At 41.9% G+C, this 17455-nt stretch overlaps 1 protein-coding gene across 3 annotated transcripts in view; it reads right to left on the bottom strand.

Annotated features, from left to right (window-relative positions):
* Positions 1–2306: 2306 nt before the first annotated feature.
* The window catches only part of CECR2 (CECR2 histone acetyl-lysine reader), a 111835-nt gene continuing 96686 nt past the window's right edge, over positions 2307–17455 (bottom strand). The window contains exons 15-20 of one of the 3 annotated variants that reach the window (XR_014224037.1): positions 15784–15912; positions 13962–14769; positions 11736–13146; positions 10329–10434; positions 8412–8686; positions 2307–3083 (exon numbers count right to left, since the gene is read on the bottom strand). Coding sequence is in view for 1 of the 3 variants with exons in the window: in XM_082240371.1 (XP_082096497.1) it covers positions 8681–8686; positions 10329–10434; positions 11736–13146; positions 13962–14769; positions 15784–15912 (2460 nt within the window). In the remaining 2 variants the exon portion in view is untranslated. Of the gene's footprint in view, positions 3084–7918; positions 8687–10328; positions 10435–11735; positions 13147–13961; positions 14770–15783; positions 15913–17455 lie in introns of those variants that run through there. The other 2 variants (XR_014224038.1, XM_082240371.1) reach the window with 2 other exon arrangements.

Here is a 17455-nt window from a genome sequence, read left to right as displayed (position 1 = left end):
TCCAAGCAAAAACTGCCTTCCTGATATTTTGCCTTTTCTGACCTTGTAAATTGTGTTGTCAGTGCTTGATCCCACCGGTACACCCCCATGGATATTGAAGGAGGAATTACTATATTTCAGTTTCAGGCAACAAGTGAAATGTTCCCATCCCAGTTTTAGCATTAGGAATGGAAAGCTAAACCCTGATATTTAAATTAATTTAGGTCAATGAACAACTATTATTTTCTTCACAAATTGTTAAGATTTCAAGTGCATAAGGCAAGGGAATCCCCAGGCTTCCACTTGTGAATCCACCAAAGTTCCTAGTCTCTCAAGGACACACATATATCTTCTCACCAATGGTTGGTCTGAGGTCTGTTCAGGGGGTGATGATGCTGAATCAGAGATGAGCGATGCTTGTTGGTGTGGCCTGAAAGCATGCAGCTGCCTTAATCACTCCTTTAACAGGTCTGAAAGAGTGACCCCTTTGTAGAGGAGGGGCAGAGATGACAGCTCATTTTAGGCTACCTTGCTGTCAGAACCAGTGCATGATTTAAGTACATGACAAAACCTTCTGTTATCACACAACCTGGAAAGCAGATTTTGTATAAAAAACTTTAAAGGCGTTCTTTATTGAATGCACAGATACAGGGAAAGGCCAGATGTTGTCACGAGATCAATTTCCAGGCAGGGAGCAACTGGAACAGCAAAGACTGAGTGAGGATGTCTATGAAATCTCTGGAAGCTCTTACTGCCCACATATGGATAAATTCCAAAAAGGAGTCTGTATTAATATCTTCAAGTGGGACTGCTGCACTGGAGACACAGCGGGTCATTTGGAAAGGCTTCAGTTGCAAAATCTCACTTCTGGAAAATGACCCTGCTTGTTTCCCATGCCTTGAAGCCTGACATCAACTAAATAAAAGCGATTGATCTGATCTTCCAGCACTCCAGGCACAGAAGTACTGGTGCACTGACAAAAAGAGTTATGAACTTTGTACAATCCCTAAGCACCCATAACTTGTTATGGAAAACAAAATGTTGGCAGAGAACATGTGGTTGCTGGCTGGGCTGGTGAAGGGGGAGCAGAGGTTACTCCACCCAACAGGAAAGGAGGCACTTCTGCAGGCAACTATGTGCAAAACCAGAAATTACATTACAAGCTTCTGCCACCCTCTACATTGGTTCATGTATTCTTAAAGAATGGTGCTGGGACTCCCCTGACCTTGAAGTCCCCCCCCCCATAATTTTAGACGGAAGAATGTTAGTTATGCTTTTTTCAGAGGTGAGAAAAGTGTGCTCTACTCATTTTCAACGGCTTTTATATATCCATTGCATACTTTCAGTATGCATTATGCTTACTGATTCGTACATTAAATGACAACATTGACTTCAGCCATGCCTATTTTTTATTTAAAAACCCATTTTGCTTTCTCTTACCCCTGCAAACTAGTATTAATCTAAAAACCTAAAAGCTGTCATTATTTATTTCATGGCAGAGGGGGGAGCTGAGACTAGTGACATGTCTGAAATGTGAGATCCTATGTGCTGAAGCATAGATCTCGATGCAGCGCTTGCTTGAAGGACACCAAATCTGACAAAAGAACATATACACACTCATCCTACATTTTATTGTTCTGAATTCCCCCACGTAGCTCAGTTGGCTCAGTTGCTTGGCCCAGTTGCTTTAGTCACCTGGAGCTATTTGTTTTGCACATTCCTTGTTCATAGTTCCTTTCTGGTTGTGGCAAACTATGATACAGATTATGCGGATCCATCTGCAACATAACTGATAAGTGGCAACTCATGGAGTTGGCACTTTGGTCTCTTCTAGCTTAATGACTCATCAGTCTTTTTCAACAGCATTTGTACAGGAAATTTGCTTCAGGTGGCAATATAGTGATTTTTTTTTTACCCAGTGTAGAGAACAATTGTAGTTGCTAACTTAAATTCTTGTGCTGAATTAAGGATCCTACAAAGGAGACCAGAAGTGTAGTTCTACTCCATTCCATAATTATTATCACTAGACCTTCTAAATATCACAGAACAGAGAATGGTAATCTATCTATGAGTGTTTCAACATGGCCTTTATCACTGAACTACCACCACTGATCAAATATGAATCGTATAGTTCAGTGGTAGAGATTACAGCTTTGTATGTAGAAGAATATTAGGGAACAGGTGAAGTAAAAATCCCTGAGACCTTGGACAGCTGTTGCCAGTCATATAAGCAGCATTGGAATATGTGGATGAATGGTCTAATTCAGTATAAAACAGCTTCCATGAGCAATTAAGGTGAAGAAATACACACAGACCAAGACCAGCTACTATTTTAAGAACATACTTTATACAAAATAACAAATTCTTATGGAAATAAAATCTACAGATCTCCAAGGATCAAGCTTATTTTTTAAAAAGAGGATCCTTAAAAAAATTACCCAAACACAGAAAATTATACTAACTATTGAGGTAACTGTCGCTCTCAGGGAATCAGTAGACCAAGACGAAATATACACAATATAAAAATAAATAGCATTCCCCTTTCCAGTATTGACCAGGAGAGTTCAAACCCAGCTCTTTGCAGCAGCAAAAGAGTAGAGGAAAGGATCCCTGATGCTGTGCTCCATGGGCAAGGAAAGTGATCAGGGTTTTTTCAGGAGCAGTGGAAAAGGCAGCCAAGTGAGGTACCTGAGTCCCAGTTGGGGAAAATAGAAGAGCACACGAGGAAGAATTCACAGTCAGTCAGTCAATCAGTCTTATATCAGGTGTTACCTCTCCAATTAACGGGCCCTCTTGACAGTAGCTTCCTGCCACACTAACAAGTTCAGTCTGCTATGGCGTTGAAGACTCATGCCGGCTCCCTTTCAAAACTAGTTGAGAAATTCATTTATCCAGCCAGACACTGCCATGTGCAGTCCAAACCATGTCAGATTCCTCCCAGAGTTTTTCAGTAATGTATTTTCACAGCTTGATGATGAGAGGACACTTGCAGCCACAGCTCGTAGTCCTGTTGACCAGAAGATATTCCAGCTGTTTGACAGAGACCAGGATCCAGCTTGCAAGTCAAACATCAGACTTCATCCAGAGGAACATTCTCTCTTCTCCTTTTGCCCCCAAATAGGCAAATTACATTCTTTACAATCTTAATTACAATAATACAGTCCCTCCCATCCCACCCACCAAATGACCCAGAAAACATTTCAGGAATGATGGAGATTGGCAAAAAAATTGTCAAAGCTCAACCACTTCAAATTAAAAACCAAAAGTATTGTTAGAAATCACTAAGAAATATATTCTCTAGCAACCAAGCCTGTTCTTTTGTGTCTCTAGTTAGAAAACTTCTTTCTTGCTGTCCTTCCTAACCATGGGGAAAATATCTCATTCTACTTAGACAAAATGCAGTAGTGCAGGAAAAAGCTGAGCAGTAGAAAAAAGTACTCAAACATTGAGCAAGATACGATTTTTGTATGTGTAAAAGCAGGAGTTGGACTGAAAAACTAACTTCCTAACCTCAACAGTAATTCAAGTTCCAGTCACTAGTCCCAATTTTTAGGCACCAGTGATCTCTGGATTTTTTTACTTCCCTGCAGTGGACTCCTATGATATACTTAACTTTTGTAACTTTTGTAACGGGGAAAGCTGGAGAAAGCACAGTAACTGCTCTGCTTTTATTGCTAAATAGTCAAACTGCAGTGTGCATTGAACTATTATGGAAGAACAAAGCATTAGCAGATGCCAGGGTGCATAAAATATGAACTATAACTTGCACTTGGAAGCTCCTGTTTAACATCAGTGAAGTCAGCTGCAGAGGGAATTAAATTCATTGTATAACAGTGACATCTTGTGGTCAGTAGAGAATGTGGCTAAACCCAAAGAATCGCTGACATTAGTGGTAGCACCGATCACCTAGAGCTAAGAGGAATTCCCCACCAGGATTCATTGGATCCTTCAATGCTCTGACTACAGAAAGTATGCAGCAATTTGGCGGCTGTTAATATTGCAATAAGCACCTGGTATACTGCCAATGCTAAACAAGTACTTAGTAGAAATAGTTACACAGTTTGAAAAATTTCACAGAAATCCTTTAGATTCTTGCCAGAAGACATAGGAATTAAAAACAGTAGGGCCTGCCAACTACATTTAGCTCCCCATCGATAACAGTCAATATTCCTACTGTGTTGTTGCTCATCAGACCTGAACCTTATCAAAGAAACATTCACGTTATAGTAAAGCAAATTTCTGATACATGCTAATCAGCAAGAACCTCTTTTGTTACTCTGTTGTCAGCCAAGTTATATTTTCGATTCTTCCAACCCAAACATTCATCAACAGCATCCAAAATTTGTAGTTAGTCAAATTCTGTAGCTGTCTGCCACTCACTCTGACTCTCCAATCTGGAGAGGGGCAAGATCATATTTCAGATGTGCCATGTTGTGGCGGTATTCAAACTTTGTGAAAAATCTTGGCACTTCAGAGTGCCTCTGAAACTCAAATCGCTGCAAAGGTAACCCCTAGAGAAAATGGAAGGACTTGTGGCTAGATTTCTGAAGTCTCCAACCCCCAAAACTGAGTGGGAATGCAAGGGCAAGCCTCTCCACTCTCCTCCCATTTTGCACTCAGCAACTTACAAATATGCTCACCACTGGTAAGTGCATTTTGGAGTCCTGTTCACCACCATCTCCCACAATCAACCTTTGGAGTCTCTTTCAAAATCTTATCTGTTTCCACATTCACATTTCCACATTCATAACAGGATTAATTTAGGTCTGCTGCTGTCTGCTTCTATGTATGTATTCCTACTTGTTTTCAGAACACTTGACTATTTCAACATTATGAAATCTCACATCTGGCACTCCTCACTGTAAACATAGGCTCAAGTATTGGAAAAGGTATGCCAGAATCAGTCCTTATTTTCTTAGGTATGTTTCCCTAATATATAGCAGTGAAGAAAAACATATTCTTTAAAAAATATTTAATTCAGTGATAAATGTGGGCACTAAAGGAGATGCTCCACACAATGCTTGAATTACTGGGGTGTGGGAGAGGAGAGGGGATCTTCTTATAGTTTATTATAGAATAGATTAGGAAATATTGCTTCAGGATAGCATGTGTCTGGCTGCTGGGAGGGAATGGAAGAGCAGCTGCATCTCACACAAAAGTGGAATCTATTCTCATGGAGAAAAGGCCTTATAAAATCAGAGGCATCTTTGTTTTTCAGTCAACATACATATAGGATAATTTTACACTTAAATATATGGGAAATAAACACTTCCTTTCACTGAGAAAAAACCAGCATTGCTGAAAGAAAACTTCAAATCTTGCATATTCTCCTCATACAAAGATACAAACTATGTTTTCTGATTTCTAGGCCCTGTACATCATTTCCTGCTTCTAGTTGGGACATATGATGACACAAAGGAATGGCTAGAGAACTCTGTGATCAAATAGTGCTAACTTATTGATAAAGGCTATATTGGAATGCTACCAAATGAAGAAAGCACTGTGCACTGCCAGGGAGCCTACTGAACTCTCGTCTGTGAGATCCTTATTTTCAGTTCCACCAACACATTGCCTCCACTCTCCAAACACAGGAAAATGCAAACCAACTTCAGATCTAGAACTGAGACAACAACTGAAATACACAACTACTTTTTACAATAGGCACACTATTGATGTACTGCTGATATTTGATGTTTTGTTTGAATTAGAAGTATTTCATATATCCAAGCACCGTAGCATTCACCAGTATCAGTAATACCTCTGTTTGAGGATCATAGACCATAATTGATAACAAGACACTATAAGGAGTAAAACAATTCATCCAACTAGGAGGATTTAATTACCAATATTGGTAATTAATACCAGTCAATAGTGGTTTTGAATGCCTAGGTAATTATTTTGATGAGGGAAACTCACCCTCCCCCAAAAAACTCGTATAGATATTGTTTACATGATTAACATTTACCATTAACACTTTCTCTTTATTTTTAGTGTGTCTGCTTTAGGAAAGGATTTATTCTTCCCTTCCTGCTTCAGAGAGAAGTATGCAGGGGTCATTATGTGCCTCTTAAAAAAAGGTTTCTTCCACATGGAAGGCAGGGGTCCTGCAGGGCCAGAATGTGTGGCACCCCATCTGTATCTTAAACAGATACAGATGGGTAGAAGTGGGGAGGTTATTGCTTGAGATAGTTCTTTCATTACAAGAAGCACAAGCTTTGAAGCCCATTATCAGTCCATCTGCAGCTGTGCCACTCATCTATCTTCGCCATCCAAAAGGCTCACACACTTATTATTCAACCACTCATGCCAAAATTACGACAGAACAGGAACTGGGAAATAGCAAAAGCTTCCCATCAACTTTTAAAAGAAATAACACCACTATCCTATTACAATGCCTTCCTAGGAGCCACTAACATCCATATGTTTACGGATACTGAGTAGCAGTTTGTGGGGCTCTGCTACTCTTCTGGCTTCCCAGCAGCAGGGCCAATCTGCTGCTCCTGCCACCTATAAATCACACTAAGTTCCCCACACCTCACACCTCCCCTCTCAGCAAGTGCCAGAGACCTGCTCTGTTGGGAAACCAGGAGAGCAACAGAGTCCTAGCCTCACCGGACATTACTGTAGATACTAGAAGCTATCTCATAACTCTAATGTGCTAATAAGCTCATGTAGATCATTTAAACCCAACCTAACAAGCTCATTGCACACACAAGCTTTCACATGCAATAACCTGCTTCACAGTTCTAATGAAAGTGTGCTCATTGCTCTCTAAAGTATATCTCACGACAAACCAGTGAATCTATAAGGTGCCAAAACATTATTCTTTTGTTTGTTTGTTTGTTTCACAGACTAAAATGACTACGGATTTGGAATGTATTCCTGATTTTGGGGGGGGGGGGAGAGAAGAGAATACTATGCTAACTTGTGGCCCACCAGATGTTGTTGGGATTACAGCTTTCACCATCCTTGAATGTTGGCCATGTTGACTGGGACTGATGGGAGGTAGTGGAACAACTTTTGCAAAGCCAGTAGCCAGCCACATCTGCTATACAAGGAATGGAAATTTTTCTTCTCTAGTTTATGAAGCTATCAGGCAACAGACTAACTGCCTGCAATGAGGCTATGACTCTGGGCTAGAGTTCTATTTTAAAAAAACCACAACTAATATAAATTCATTCATGGGAGAGGAAAAATCAGTAGGGGAAATGTTGTTTGAAACAAAAAACGTAAGTTTAAAAAAATTATTTCAGGGCCTAGGTGCCAGCGCCTGTTTCTTTCCTTTGAAAATGACTGTCCATGAGCTGTGTACTCTAATTGTATTAGGTTAGCTGGAACTGCCACTGGAGATGTGGCCGTGGTCCTTTTTTACTTGGTACTTGTACTAGACATGAGACTGAGAATAGATTTCTGGCTCACATGCTCCTTTCTCTGCTTTCCATGGGCACAGAGGAGCTCAAATAAACATGGATTTTTTTCCTGTTCAGTCACTAACTTCTACACACAGTGAGACGAGAGAGTGAGCACTTAGGATATACATTGAAGCTCACTCCAGGCACAATCCAAGTAAACAAATGGGCAGACCTATGGCATCCATCAACAGAATATAGTAGTGCCTAGTGAAAATGTTCACACTCTGACTGAATGTGTGTCCAGGCCTGGTGAGAGCCACATACTTAAGACAAATCAGAGCGCCATATTATTGTATTCTAGGTGCCACTGAAAGCATCACAGATGCTGCATAAGAAACCCTTCTGTAATATTCTCACAGACCTTTGTCTCCGGTTCTAGCATCTTTAAAGAGATATTTGAAAACATTGGCATTACATGTAACAACATTCTCTTTTCTTATCCCCATAATCTCAGCTTGGGTGTATGACGGGGTAACTATTATTCCCAGTCCAATGTTTGTGAAAAGGCTGCTACAATTCCTAATGTTTGCGAAAAGGCTGCTACAATTCTAAACAAGATTTCCAAATTTCTGGAAATTCTAGTTTGCTGGTTTCCTAGTTCCAATAGTGGCAGGAACTAGCAGTGCATACAATTCAAGGGCAAGATTGGGGAACACTGATTTCTCCTGAGTAACACCTGTGGCCAGTTGCCAGGCAATGCCTTAGCCCCAGGTAACCAATAATCAATGGTGTTGATAAAAAAAATCAGAAAAAAACAATTATTTCCTGCATCTACCCACTCCTGAAGGATTTCAATGTGACATGATTGTAAACATATTAAGATCATCCCAGTGCTATGCCCACAACATTGAGGCCTACCACTCCCACCCTAATAATGTACAATACATTCACCAACAGAAATATTTTTCTTTTAAAAGGCAACAGGTTAAAAAAAAATCTGTAAACTGGATTCCATTCCAAACACACATATTAATACAAGTACTTTCCATAGCCTCCTGTCTTTCACCCTGAAAAATATACCTGAGTTTTAGCAGTTCATGAAAGTTTCAAGCTCCTCAAACAGAGCCCCTTTAAACTCTTAATGAAACCTAAGTCTCTGGTGAGAAATATGTCATTAGATCAAGTTGCTCCCTCTGTGTCATTGCGACAGTCCTATGAGGTGCTCTATTCCACCAGACCTTGGAAAGAGATGCTTCTGGGAAAGAAGATGAGTGTAGAAAGTATATTTCCCTTTGCCCTCATCCACTCATATGTGGCTCTCGTCTCCATCAAATCCTTCCAGCCTTAGACTAACTCTGAAAAGGGACAAACAAAAAAGTGATGATTATTTGTTTCAGAAGTAGTTTTCTAAATAAATAATAAAGATCAAGCTAATAAAGATCGAACTTCAACACTATATTAAATGTGTAAAAACCACAATTTTGGTTTTAAATAGTAGCTGCAAAGGGAGGGGGGAAATCGGGATAGCAACAAACAATTTTACTTCTTGGAGGAGGGACAAAGATTTTCTTGGGGGGTGAGGGGGATGATCTTCTCCAGGACTGTGCAGTTTATTTATTATTTTAAAATTTTATATCATGCTTTTCAACATCTAAGTCTCAAACAGGTATATAACAATAAAAAATACAAAATTTAAAATTTAAAACATAAACATCACAAAATTAAAACCTCAGAAATTTAAAATATCAATTTTTTAAACAAGAGAAAAAATTTAAAATACCAGAGAATCATTCATGAGGCAAAGTCCTCCTGAAGTAAGATGGTTTTAACAACACCTGAAACTCAGCAGGGAGGTGCCTGTCAGACTTCTAATTGGGAAAGAGTTCCATAGAGTTTGGCCAACAATATGGAAGGTGCAACTTCTTGGTGTGAGTCATGCTTCTGGTCCATGGGGGACCACTAGTGATTGGGATGTACAGAGAAAGGTGTTTCTTAAGGTATCTTAGACCAAAAACATTCATGCTTTGCGCACTAATACAAGAACCTTTACCTTGGCCTGGTAGCAGAGGAGAATCCAGTACATGTCTTTCAACAATGGTATCAAGTGTAGGTGATCCATTCAAGGTAGGCAACATTTGTGGGGGGGGGGAGGGCAGGCAGATGGTGTGTGGGAAGAGTGGCTTAACCCTCCCTGTCCCTTCACTCACTCAATCCCAATCCTGCCAAATACCATCCCCCACTAAAAGCTTCCTCCAAAGGAGAACTGTGACTGCTACTCTGACCATTTCCTCCTCCCCGCAGCTATTTTTAAAAACAAACACACATGCATATGTAATGTATCATTATTCTGGCCACCAGATGGCACAATATCAGAGCAGCCTAACAAGAAACTGATTTTACACCCTTTGAAAGCAAAGACTGAGAAATACACCGCAGTTATTTCATCAACCTAGGACAGAAATCATTTTTCATTTTTAGAAGGACTTAATAAACAGCCATGTCTAATGAATTAAGAGTAAGAACTTGGTGTATTGGCCCAAAAGGAGTGAAGAAATCCCCAGTTCAAATTTTGCTGCAGTTAGAAAGGTTATGCTCTCCCAGTTGCAGTTTTCTACCAACTGCAATAAGAAGATTGTAATGCATGCCTGACATAATAAGGTTGTTGTATGTAACACTGAGAAGGGCTTTGGTCCAATCCAAAATGCAATATGAATGCAGCATTGTTTGGTTTTGGTTGTTGTTTGTTGTTGCTGCTAGCAGTTGGCTTAGTATGATTTCTTGCTTACCATCAAAAAAGTCTAAGCCTAAGCAAAAGCGTGCACAATATTAAAGCAATCCCAAGAATAAATATCACTCACCAAATTATAATAAAAAGTATGGTCTACCATTGGTTCTGCTTTCTCCCTTCCCACAAAAGCTACTAATACTCATATATTTCATGCATCATGGTGCAGCACAAACATCATTCTCTATAATCTGTCCTTTATTTGTACTTACTTGATCCAGAGGCAATGCTGGTGTTTTTTGTGCTGGAGGGTCTTCCCGGGCTGGTGTTGTGGTAGGCACCTTTAAGAACGGGGATTGTGGCTGGTGCATGTGCATTCTGGAATCATACACAATGGAAATGGCAACCTTAGCAATGGCATAAACACATGGTTTATGCAAAGACGTATGTTCCTACAATGGGAAATTCATTTGGTGGAGATTCAGCATGGGTAGGCAAACTAAGGCCTAGGGGCCGGATCTGGCCCAATCACCTTCTAAATCCGGCTCACGGACGGTCCAGGAATCAGTGTGTTTTTACATGAGTAGAATGTGTTCTTTTATTTAAAATGCATCTCTGGGTTATTTGTGGGGCATAGGAATGCATTCATTTCCCCAAAAAATTAAAGTCCGGCCCCCTACAAGGTCTGAGGGACAGTGGACCGGTCCCCTGCTGAAAAGGTTTGCTGACCCCTGTGGCATACACGGTTAGATCTACATCATATCCCAAGTTCTCTGTATCTGATTTTATCTGGTTGCTGAACATAAATTAGATGTACATCCCTTAACTCTCCTTCACTATAAAAAAGAGAGAACAATGAATTAATCTAAATTTTCCTGCACAAAATCTATGGAGAATAAGCTTGGATGGTCTACAAAAATAAGTGATGTTAGTATTTGTAAGCAACCTTCAACCTTTACTACTGAATTGTTATCTCAATCAATATGAAGTAGATGAATAGCTTTCTCCCTAAAAAAAATACAAGAAACCTTATTAATAACTTCAACAAATGAAAATAAATTCATGGTTTAGTAGTATAATTCAGGAAAAACACTGCCCTAGGATCCACTGAGATGAAGGGTCAGCTAGTCAATCAATCAATCAATTAGAAAGTCAGTTCTCCCCTCTTCTACCCATGGTGTGTATGCACTGCCAGCTCCTGTTAACAAGTGAACAAAAATATAAGAAACTGGAATTTCCATAAGACAGGAATTTCTGTGTGAGATTGCAGCAGTCACTTCTAAATAATTTCAGGTTGTCAGTAAGAGTAAAAACTTAAAATATGAGCCAAGATTGTGGGGACAAGAACTGTAAATGTTGCTCCATGTAATGTTAATGTGCTGGAAGAGCTATATACCAAAACCGCAGATAAGGGCCTGTGAGGGCATTACAGGTATGAACAGAATCAAAACTATCAAAACTATCAGATCAATCCCTTCTCTCATTGCAAGGTGACTTGTGAAGCTCTATCACAGATGGTAGTGATGTGTACTGTTCATTGCTGCTCTTTAGAATCTCACCTTTATGACAGCAACTATCATTCAGCACTCTTCCCCACCCCCTGGCATTCTTCCTCCACCTCATTGTCCCATGAAGAACATTCTTCCCCCACCTCATTGTCCCATGAAGAACAGTCTTACCCTGCTGTTCTATACATATCTGGAGACAGTCCCCCCATGCCACCTCCACGTCCTGTCTGTTCCATCATTAAGGCCTGAAAGTGCCCCACATTCTCTTCCTGGCAGCGGTACAGAGGTCCCTCATGAGCAAGACCATTGGCTTGATTGGTGGCTGGAAGATGTGCCAAGTGAGCATTCACAGGTGGCCCATAAGCTCTGGACTGGAAGTGACCGGTGGGATGTCGTGGTGCATAAGGTGACCCTGTCTGCAGCATGACACTGTGCGGTGGGAAAGCAGAGGGACCAAACCCAAGCCCAGAAGAACTCATGGGTGGTGGTGGTGGTGAACTATACAGGTATTCTCCTGCTGCAACTGATCTCTGTCTCTTGGTGGCTGCATTGTGGTTGTCCAAATCAAGAAATTCTTTGGGACTCTCAGGCCTCTCTTGGGATTCATCCGTTTTCTCAGCCTCGGGTGGCAGCTCTTGCCCACTGCTGGGAACCTCTTTGGTGCTTGCCATGTCCATTCGGTTTGGGGAAGCCAAAGAAGTGGTAAGCACTTCACAGCCCTGCATGCCACTGCCCATGGTCGCTCTGTCTGAGAAAGGAGGCCTGGCCAGAGGTGATGGACCAGGTGGATGACCAGTGGGACTGGACTGGGGAGGGAAAGGCCTCTGCCAGTCTGAATAGCCCTGTGGACAAGGATAGTAAGGAGGCTGCTGGTAGTGGTGATAGGAAGGAGGAGGTTGAGGCTGGTAAGGGTATGGCATGCCCTGGTGGGAACGGTAACGAGGGAAAACCCCATGGGGACTGTTACTAGGCTGAAAGCCTCGGGCAGAAAAATGTTGAGAATGGGATACTGGGTGGGGTTTCCCTCCCATCATAGGATTAAATCCCTGCAGTCCTGGATTGATGTGATAGCGTGCTGCTGAATTTGGATACTCCAAATTGGGCATGTAGAGAGGGGCAAACTGGCCAGAGGTGCCTCCTGCCGGACTGCTATCCATGGCAGCAGGAGTATTGGTGCTCTGTCCCACGCAAGGCACAGTTGCTTCCAGCACGTTTTTCCCCCCAGTGCAACGCGACTTCTCCATTATATTAGCAGCCACTGTTTTCCCTTCAGTGCCAGTGGATGGTCCATCACCTATAGCACCATTTTCAGGCACAGGCCCCCTTTCTGTCGCTGTTACAATGTCCTGCGTACATCCTTGGGCTGCTGAACTTGTATAGTTACTCTCCGCTGGCCATGTGCTCTTGCTCTGTGTTGCTTTTGAATCATTTTTAGTTCCAGAATCAACACCCTCCCCTTCCTGGGTCTGCCTGGAGCAATCCATTTGCAAGGGAAGCTTGGAATGAGGTAGCAGCTTGGGGTATGTCTCCTCTGGAAGGCCAATACACTGGGCTTTCTCTTCCACTCCTGGTGGAGGGTTCACTGTGCAAAATGAAGCAAAGAGAAGTTAAATCTTTTTCATCACATGAACTGACAACATCCAGAAAAATTACAGTGAACTCCAAGGTCCAGTATAGACATAATATTAACTTGGTTTTTATGAATGGGAGTTTAGAGCATCCCTATAGTTATTTTTATCAGGCTTAGCAACAATAACATGCAATACTGAGCCATGTTAAAGGGGAGTGGGACAATTTAGTGTGATTGAGCATGTGTGTCAGAAGGGAGTGTGTGATCCTGCAGCCTGCTCCCAATCTCTGAACCCAGTTAACATCACATTTACACAAGGCCTGAGTGAAACTCTACCACCTCTTAACTTCACAATTTTAAGTAGAGCAGGAACAGTGAAGAAATGTAAATGAAGTCGTTCCCCCCCCCCCCAGATTTGCTTCACAATTAAAATGGTGCTAAAAGAAGACTGTTAACATTCTACAAACATCACATAAACATGGGATGTGGAGACATGCTAACCATGATGCAGGTATGCAGCGCCTGTTAATTTCAAAGGGCTTGAATGGGAAAAACTTACAGTATACTTGTAGCAAAACAAATTCTTACTCTGCTGCTCTAAATGGTGTCCAATAGTATCTACTAGTCACCTTACTTTCTCCCATGGCCACCTATGTGTGGACATGCCATAGTAAAGCATCAAACAGACAGCCCCCCAAACCCCATTCACCAATGACAACAGCAGTCCCTAACTCTTTACAGATGCTTGGGGCAAATGGACATAAATCAGTTGCTCAACTGATGAAGCCACCATATTTTGCCTTAGCAGATCAAGAACATGCAATTACCTTGGTTGTTCTCTGAATCAACTGTCTGGCTGGTGTCCTGAGAGTTCCCATTCCCTAAAACTGTTTTTGGAGGTTGAATGTTCATAGATGCTACATGGGCCAGTTGCGGAAATGGTCCAGGCAAGTGGGGGGGAGGAGGCTGACGGGGATGGTAAGGCACACCAGGTGGGCATACCCGGGAGGACAGCTGTTGCATGGCAATCATTTCTGGACTGTCCATCATGGAATCCCCACCTTGGGTTCCTCTTGGCATTTGTGTGGGAGGCCCAAATAACGAGGCTGGTAGCTGTTGCTGCATTCTCTGACCAGGGCCTTTTCCTGGTTGTCGGATATATCCTGAGGGTGGAGCTCCATGAGGTAGGAAATTGGATTGCTCAGTCCACTGATTAGGTGGCAAAGGTGGTCTCAGTACCTGAGGGTCCATCATGTGGCTCAACGCACGAGGCGGACCCATTGAGGGTCGCTTGTCTACTCCCAATGTCATCTGGTTTACTGTATCATGGCTTCCATTCCACACAGCAGGATGTGCACGGTTTAGGTACTTATAGGGCCTGTAGACATGTCCAGGGGGAACCTCTGAGGTCTCTGTTTGTCTTGTAGGGGGTCCATTGTGCCTTGGAGAAGGGAATCCTTGCTGAAATCGTGCAGGGGAATACATACTGGCATCTGAGGGAGGACCTGTCATCCGACCAAGTTGAAGGGATCCAGGCTGTGGTCCTATTGTGGAGACGTGCATTGGTCCTGCACATACCTGCTTCTCTGGAGCAGGAAGCCGATGTCCTCTGGGATCATTCAATCCAACTGTAGGCTGCGGAAGGAAACATAGGGAAATGAGGCAGGTTCAATGTGGACATAGGAAAATCAAAGTCATTAGTAACGGATATATAACAGCAAGAATCAAGACTACACTTTAACCAAGAATCTAGAACATTATTGTTATCATCATCATCATCATCATCATCATCATACTACCCCTCCATCCGTAGAGCTCAGGGCAGTTCACAACATAAAAATACAAGATTAAAAATAATAATAATAAAAACAAGAACACCCTCACCCCCTCCCACAACACATTTAAAAAGGTATCAGATTGATTACGTTCACCTGGCACCTAAAGGTGTATAATGAAGCTGCAAGCTGAGCCTTCCTGGGGAGAGAATTTCACAAATGGGGAGCCTCCACAGAGAAGTCTGTTTTCATGTTACCACCCTCTGAACATCTCATGGAGGAGGCACATGAAGAAGAGCCTCCGATGATTATCATAGGATCTGGGTAAGTTCATCTGGAGAGAGGCGATACTTGAGGTAGTCCTGAGCCATTTAAGGCATTATAGGTCAAAACCAACACTTTGAATTGGGCCCAGAAACTAACTGACAGCCAGCACAGTTGGGCCAGGATTGGCGCTATATGCTCAAACCATGTTGCCCCAGTGAGCAGCCTGGCTGCTGAATTCTGCACCAATCAAAGTTTCTGAACCATCTTTGGAGGCAGCCCTATGTATAGCATATTGCAGTTATCTAACCTAGAGGTTACCAGAGCATAGAAATAATAGATGTTAGGTTATCCCTGCACAGATATGGGCACAGATGGTCCACCAGCTGAAGCTGATGGAAGGTACTCTGCATCACTGAGGCCACCTGAGGCTCAAGTGACAGCAAAAGATCCAGGAGTACCCCCAACCTGCCCCAATAGCAATAGTAATAAGACCATGAATAAGTAATTGTTTGTAATTTGTAAGACAGAATCAAGGTTTCCTTACTGCAGACTTGCATGCAGTTCTTAAATATGCAGGTGGCAGCTCCTTTCAGATTAAGTTTCCTACCTGCATGACAAAGTGCTGATGCTGCTGACCTGGCTCACCAGGGTGTGGTTCTGGTACTCGTGGTGACCCATATGGTTTTGCTGGATCAGACCCATGCAAAGAGCCAAATGGTCCTGGCACTGCTGGTCTCTGTACAGAAAAACAAAAGTCACCTATGCAACTTAGTAGAAGATGGAATTTCTACAGTCACAAACTTCAGTCATTTCAGATTGAGGAGCCACCTTTCACTTTAAACTGCAAGATGGCACCAGGGAGACCCAGATTCAGTACCTCACTCAGCTATGATGTCTTTGAAGTGACACTGAACCAATCACCCATTCTTAGCCAACAGAGCTGCAGTGGTGAGATTTTTAGAGAGAAAATTAAGAATGCTGCCCTTGAGGGATAGGTAATGAAAGAAATAATTACATTTTTAACAAAGCTAGTGTCATTGTTTCACAACAGCATTCTAATCGGTTTTTCATAATTGGTGTAAGTACCAACCTGTTTATTAATATCTTCTTTGTTGTTCCCATAACATTAATGCCCTTAAAAGATTTTGCAAATTATTTGACCACTCCATTAATCAAATCTTCTTCTTTTACTAGTAAAATGCTCATTCTTAGTCAAGACCCATCCACTGAATATCAATGCACTAATGAAGCTGATAAATTCACCAGTTAGGAGAACCAAATATGCCTGTGAGAGGAAGAGCATCCGTTTCTACTTCCTGCCTAGCCTCTTGTTTGTTCTCCTGGGAGGTAAATCTGACAGATAAATCATGTCACTGCCTCTGATTCTCCACAGATGCATCACAGCAGAAGCACACAGGCTGCACACAGCACTCCAACAATCAAATTCACAAATGCTGGCAATTCTAATAAGAACAGTATTTTCACCACTTCCTACCCCTTTCCCTCCCACGATTTAAAATGGCAATAACCCAGCTTCCCCCTATGGCAATAGCCCAGCATGTACAGCAGATGCCGTCTGCAGCAGCTTTGCTGCAAACCTGGGAAGTCAAATGCAAATGTGAAATTTAACTAGCACAGCTATAAAACTCTGGAATTGTCTCTCTGGAACAGTTTTGAAAGAAACAAATCCTACTGTGGTTGAGTCAGGGCCAAGCAATTTTATGAATCCAACCTTAAGGTTATTTATTCCTGGGAACACTTGGTCGCTTTTGCTGAGGGTGTGATTGATTGCCACATTTGAGGTTGGGTAGGAAATTCCTCCCCCATCATATTAACCATTGACCCAGGAAAATCATCAGGGAGAGGCTGAAAAGTGTGCACTCTCCCTTGTTTGTGGAACCATCCGGAGCAAAATGCTCCATTGCCAACTTTTGATTATACCACCTCTCTGATAGCGAGCATAATAATGCCTGTGAAGTGAGACTAAGAGGGGAGATGGCCGCACTGAATTTTTTTCTTTCTTTTTCGAATTCTGATTCTATTAGTTGAAATTCAGACTGTATTTCTTTGTAGTTAATTTTTTAAAAAAGTGGTTACATGGAAAACAATCCTTCCAAACCTTTTATCTTCCAGATAGCACCTATCTAGCACCCCCCCCCAAATCTGGGTTCGTTCAAGTCCAGTGTAAACTGCACCAAGAAGGAAGGAATAGGGGAAGGAAAGAAAACATGAAGTTTGTTATAAAAAGGAAAAGAGGTGTGTATTAGCTTGGATACTTA

This window comes from Podarcis vaucheri (genome assembly GCF_965113315.1).
Source record: "Podarcis vaucheri genome assembly, chromosome: 10".
Taxonomy (NCBI): domain Eukaryota; kingdom Metazoa; phylum Chordata; class Lepidosauria; order Squamata; family Lacertidae; genus Podarcis; species Podarcis vaucheri.
The sequence above is the reverse complement of the archived record's forward strand: the minus strand, read 5'-3'. Positions and strand labels throughout refer to the sequence as shown.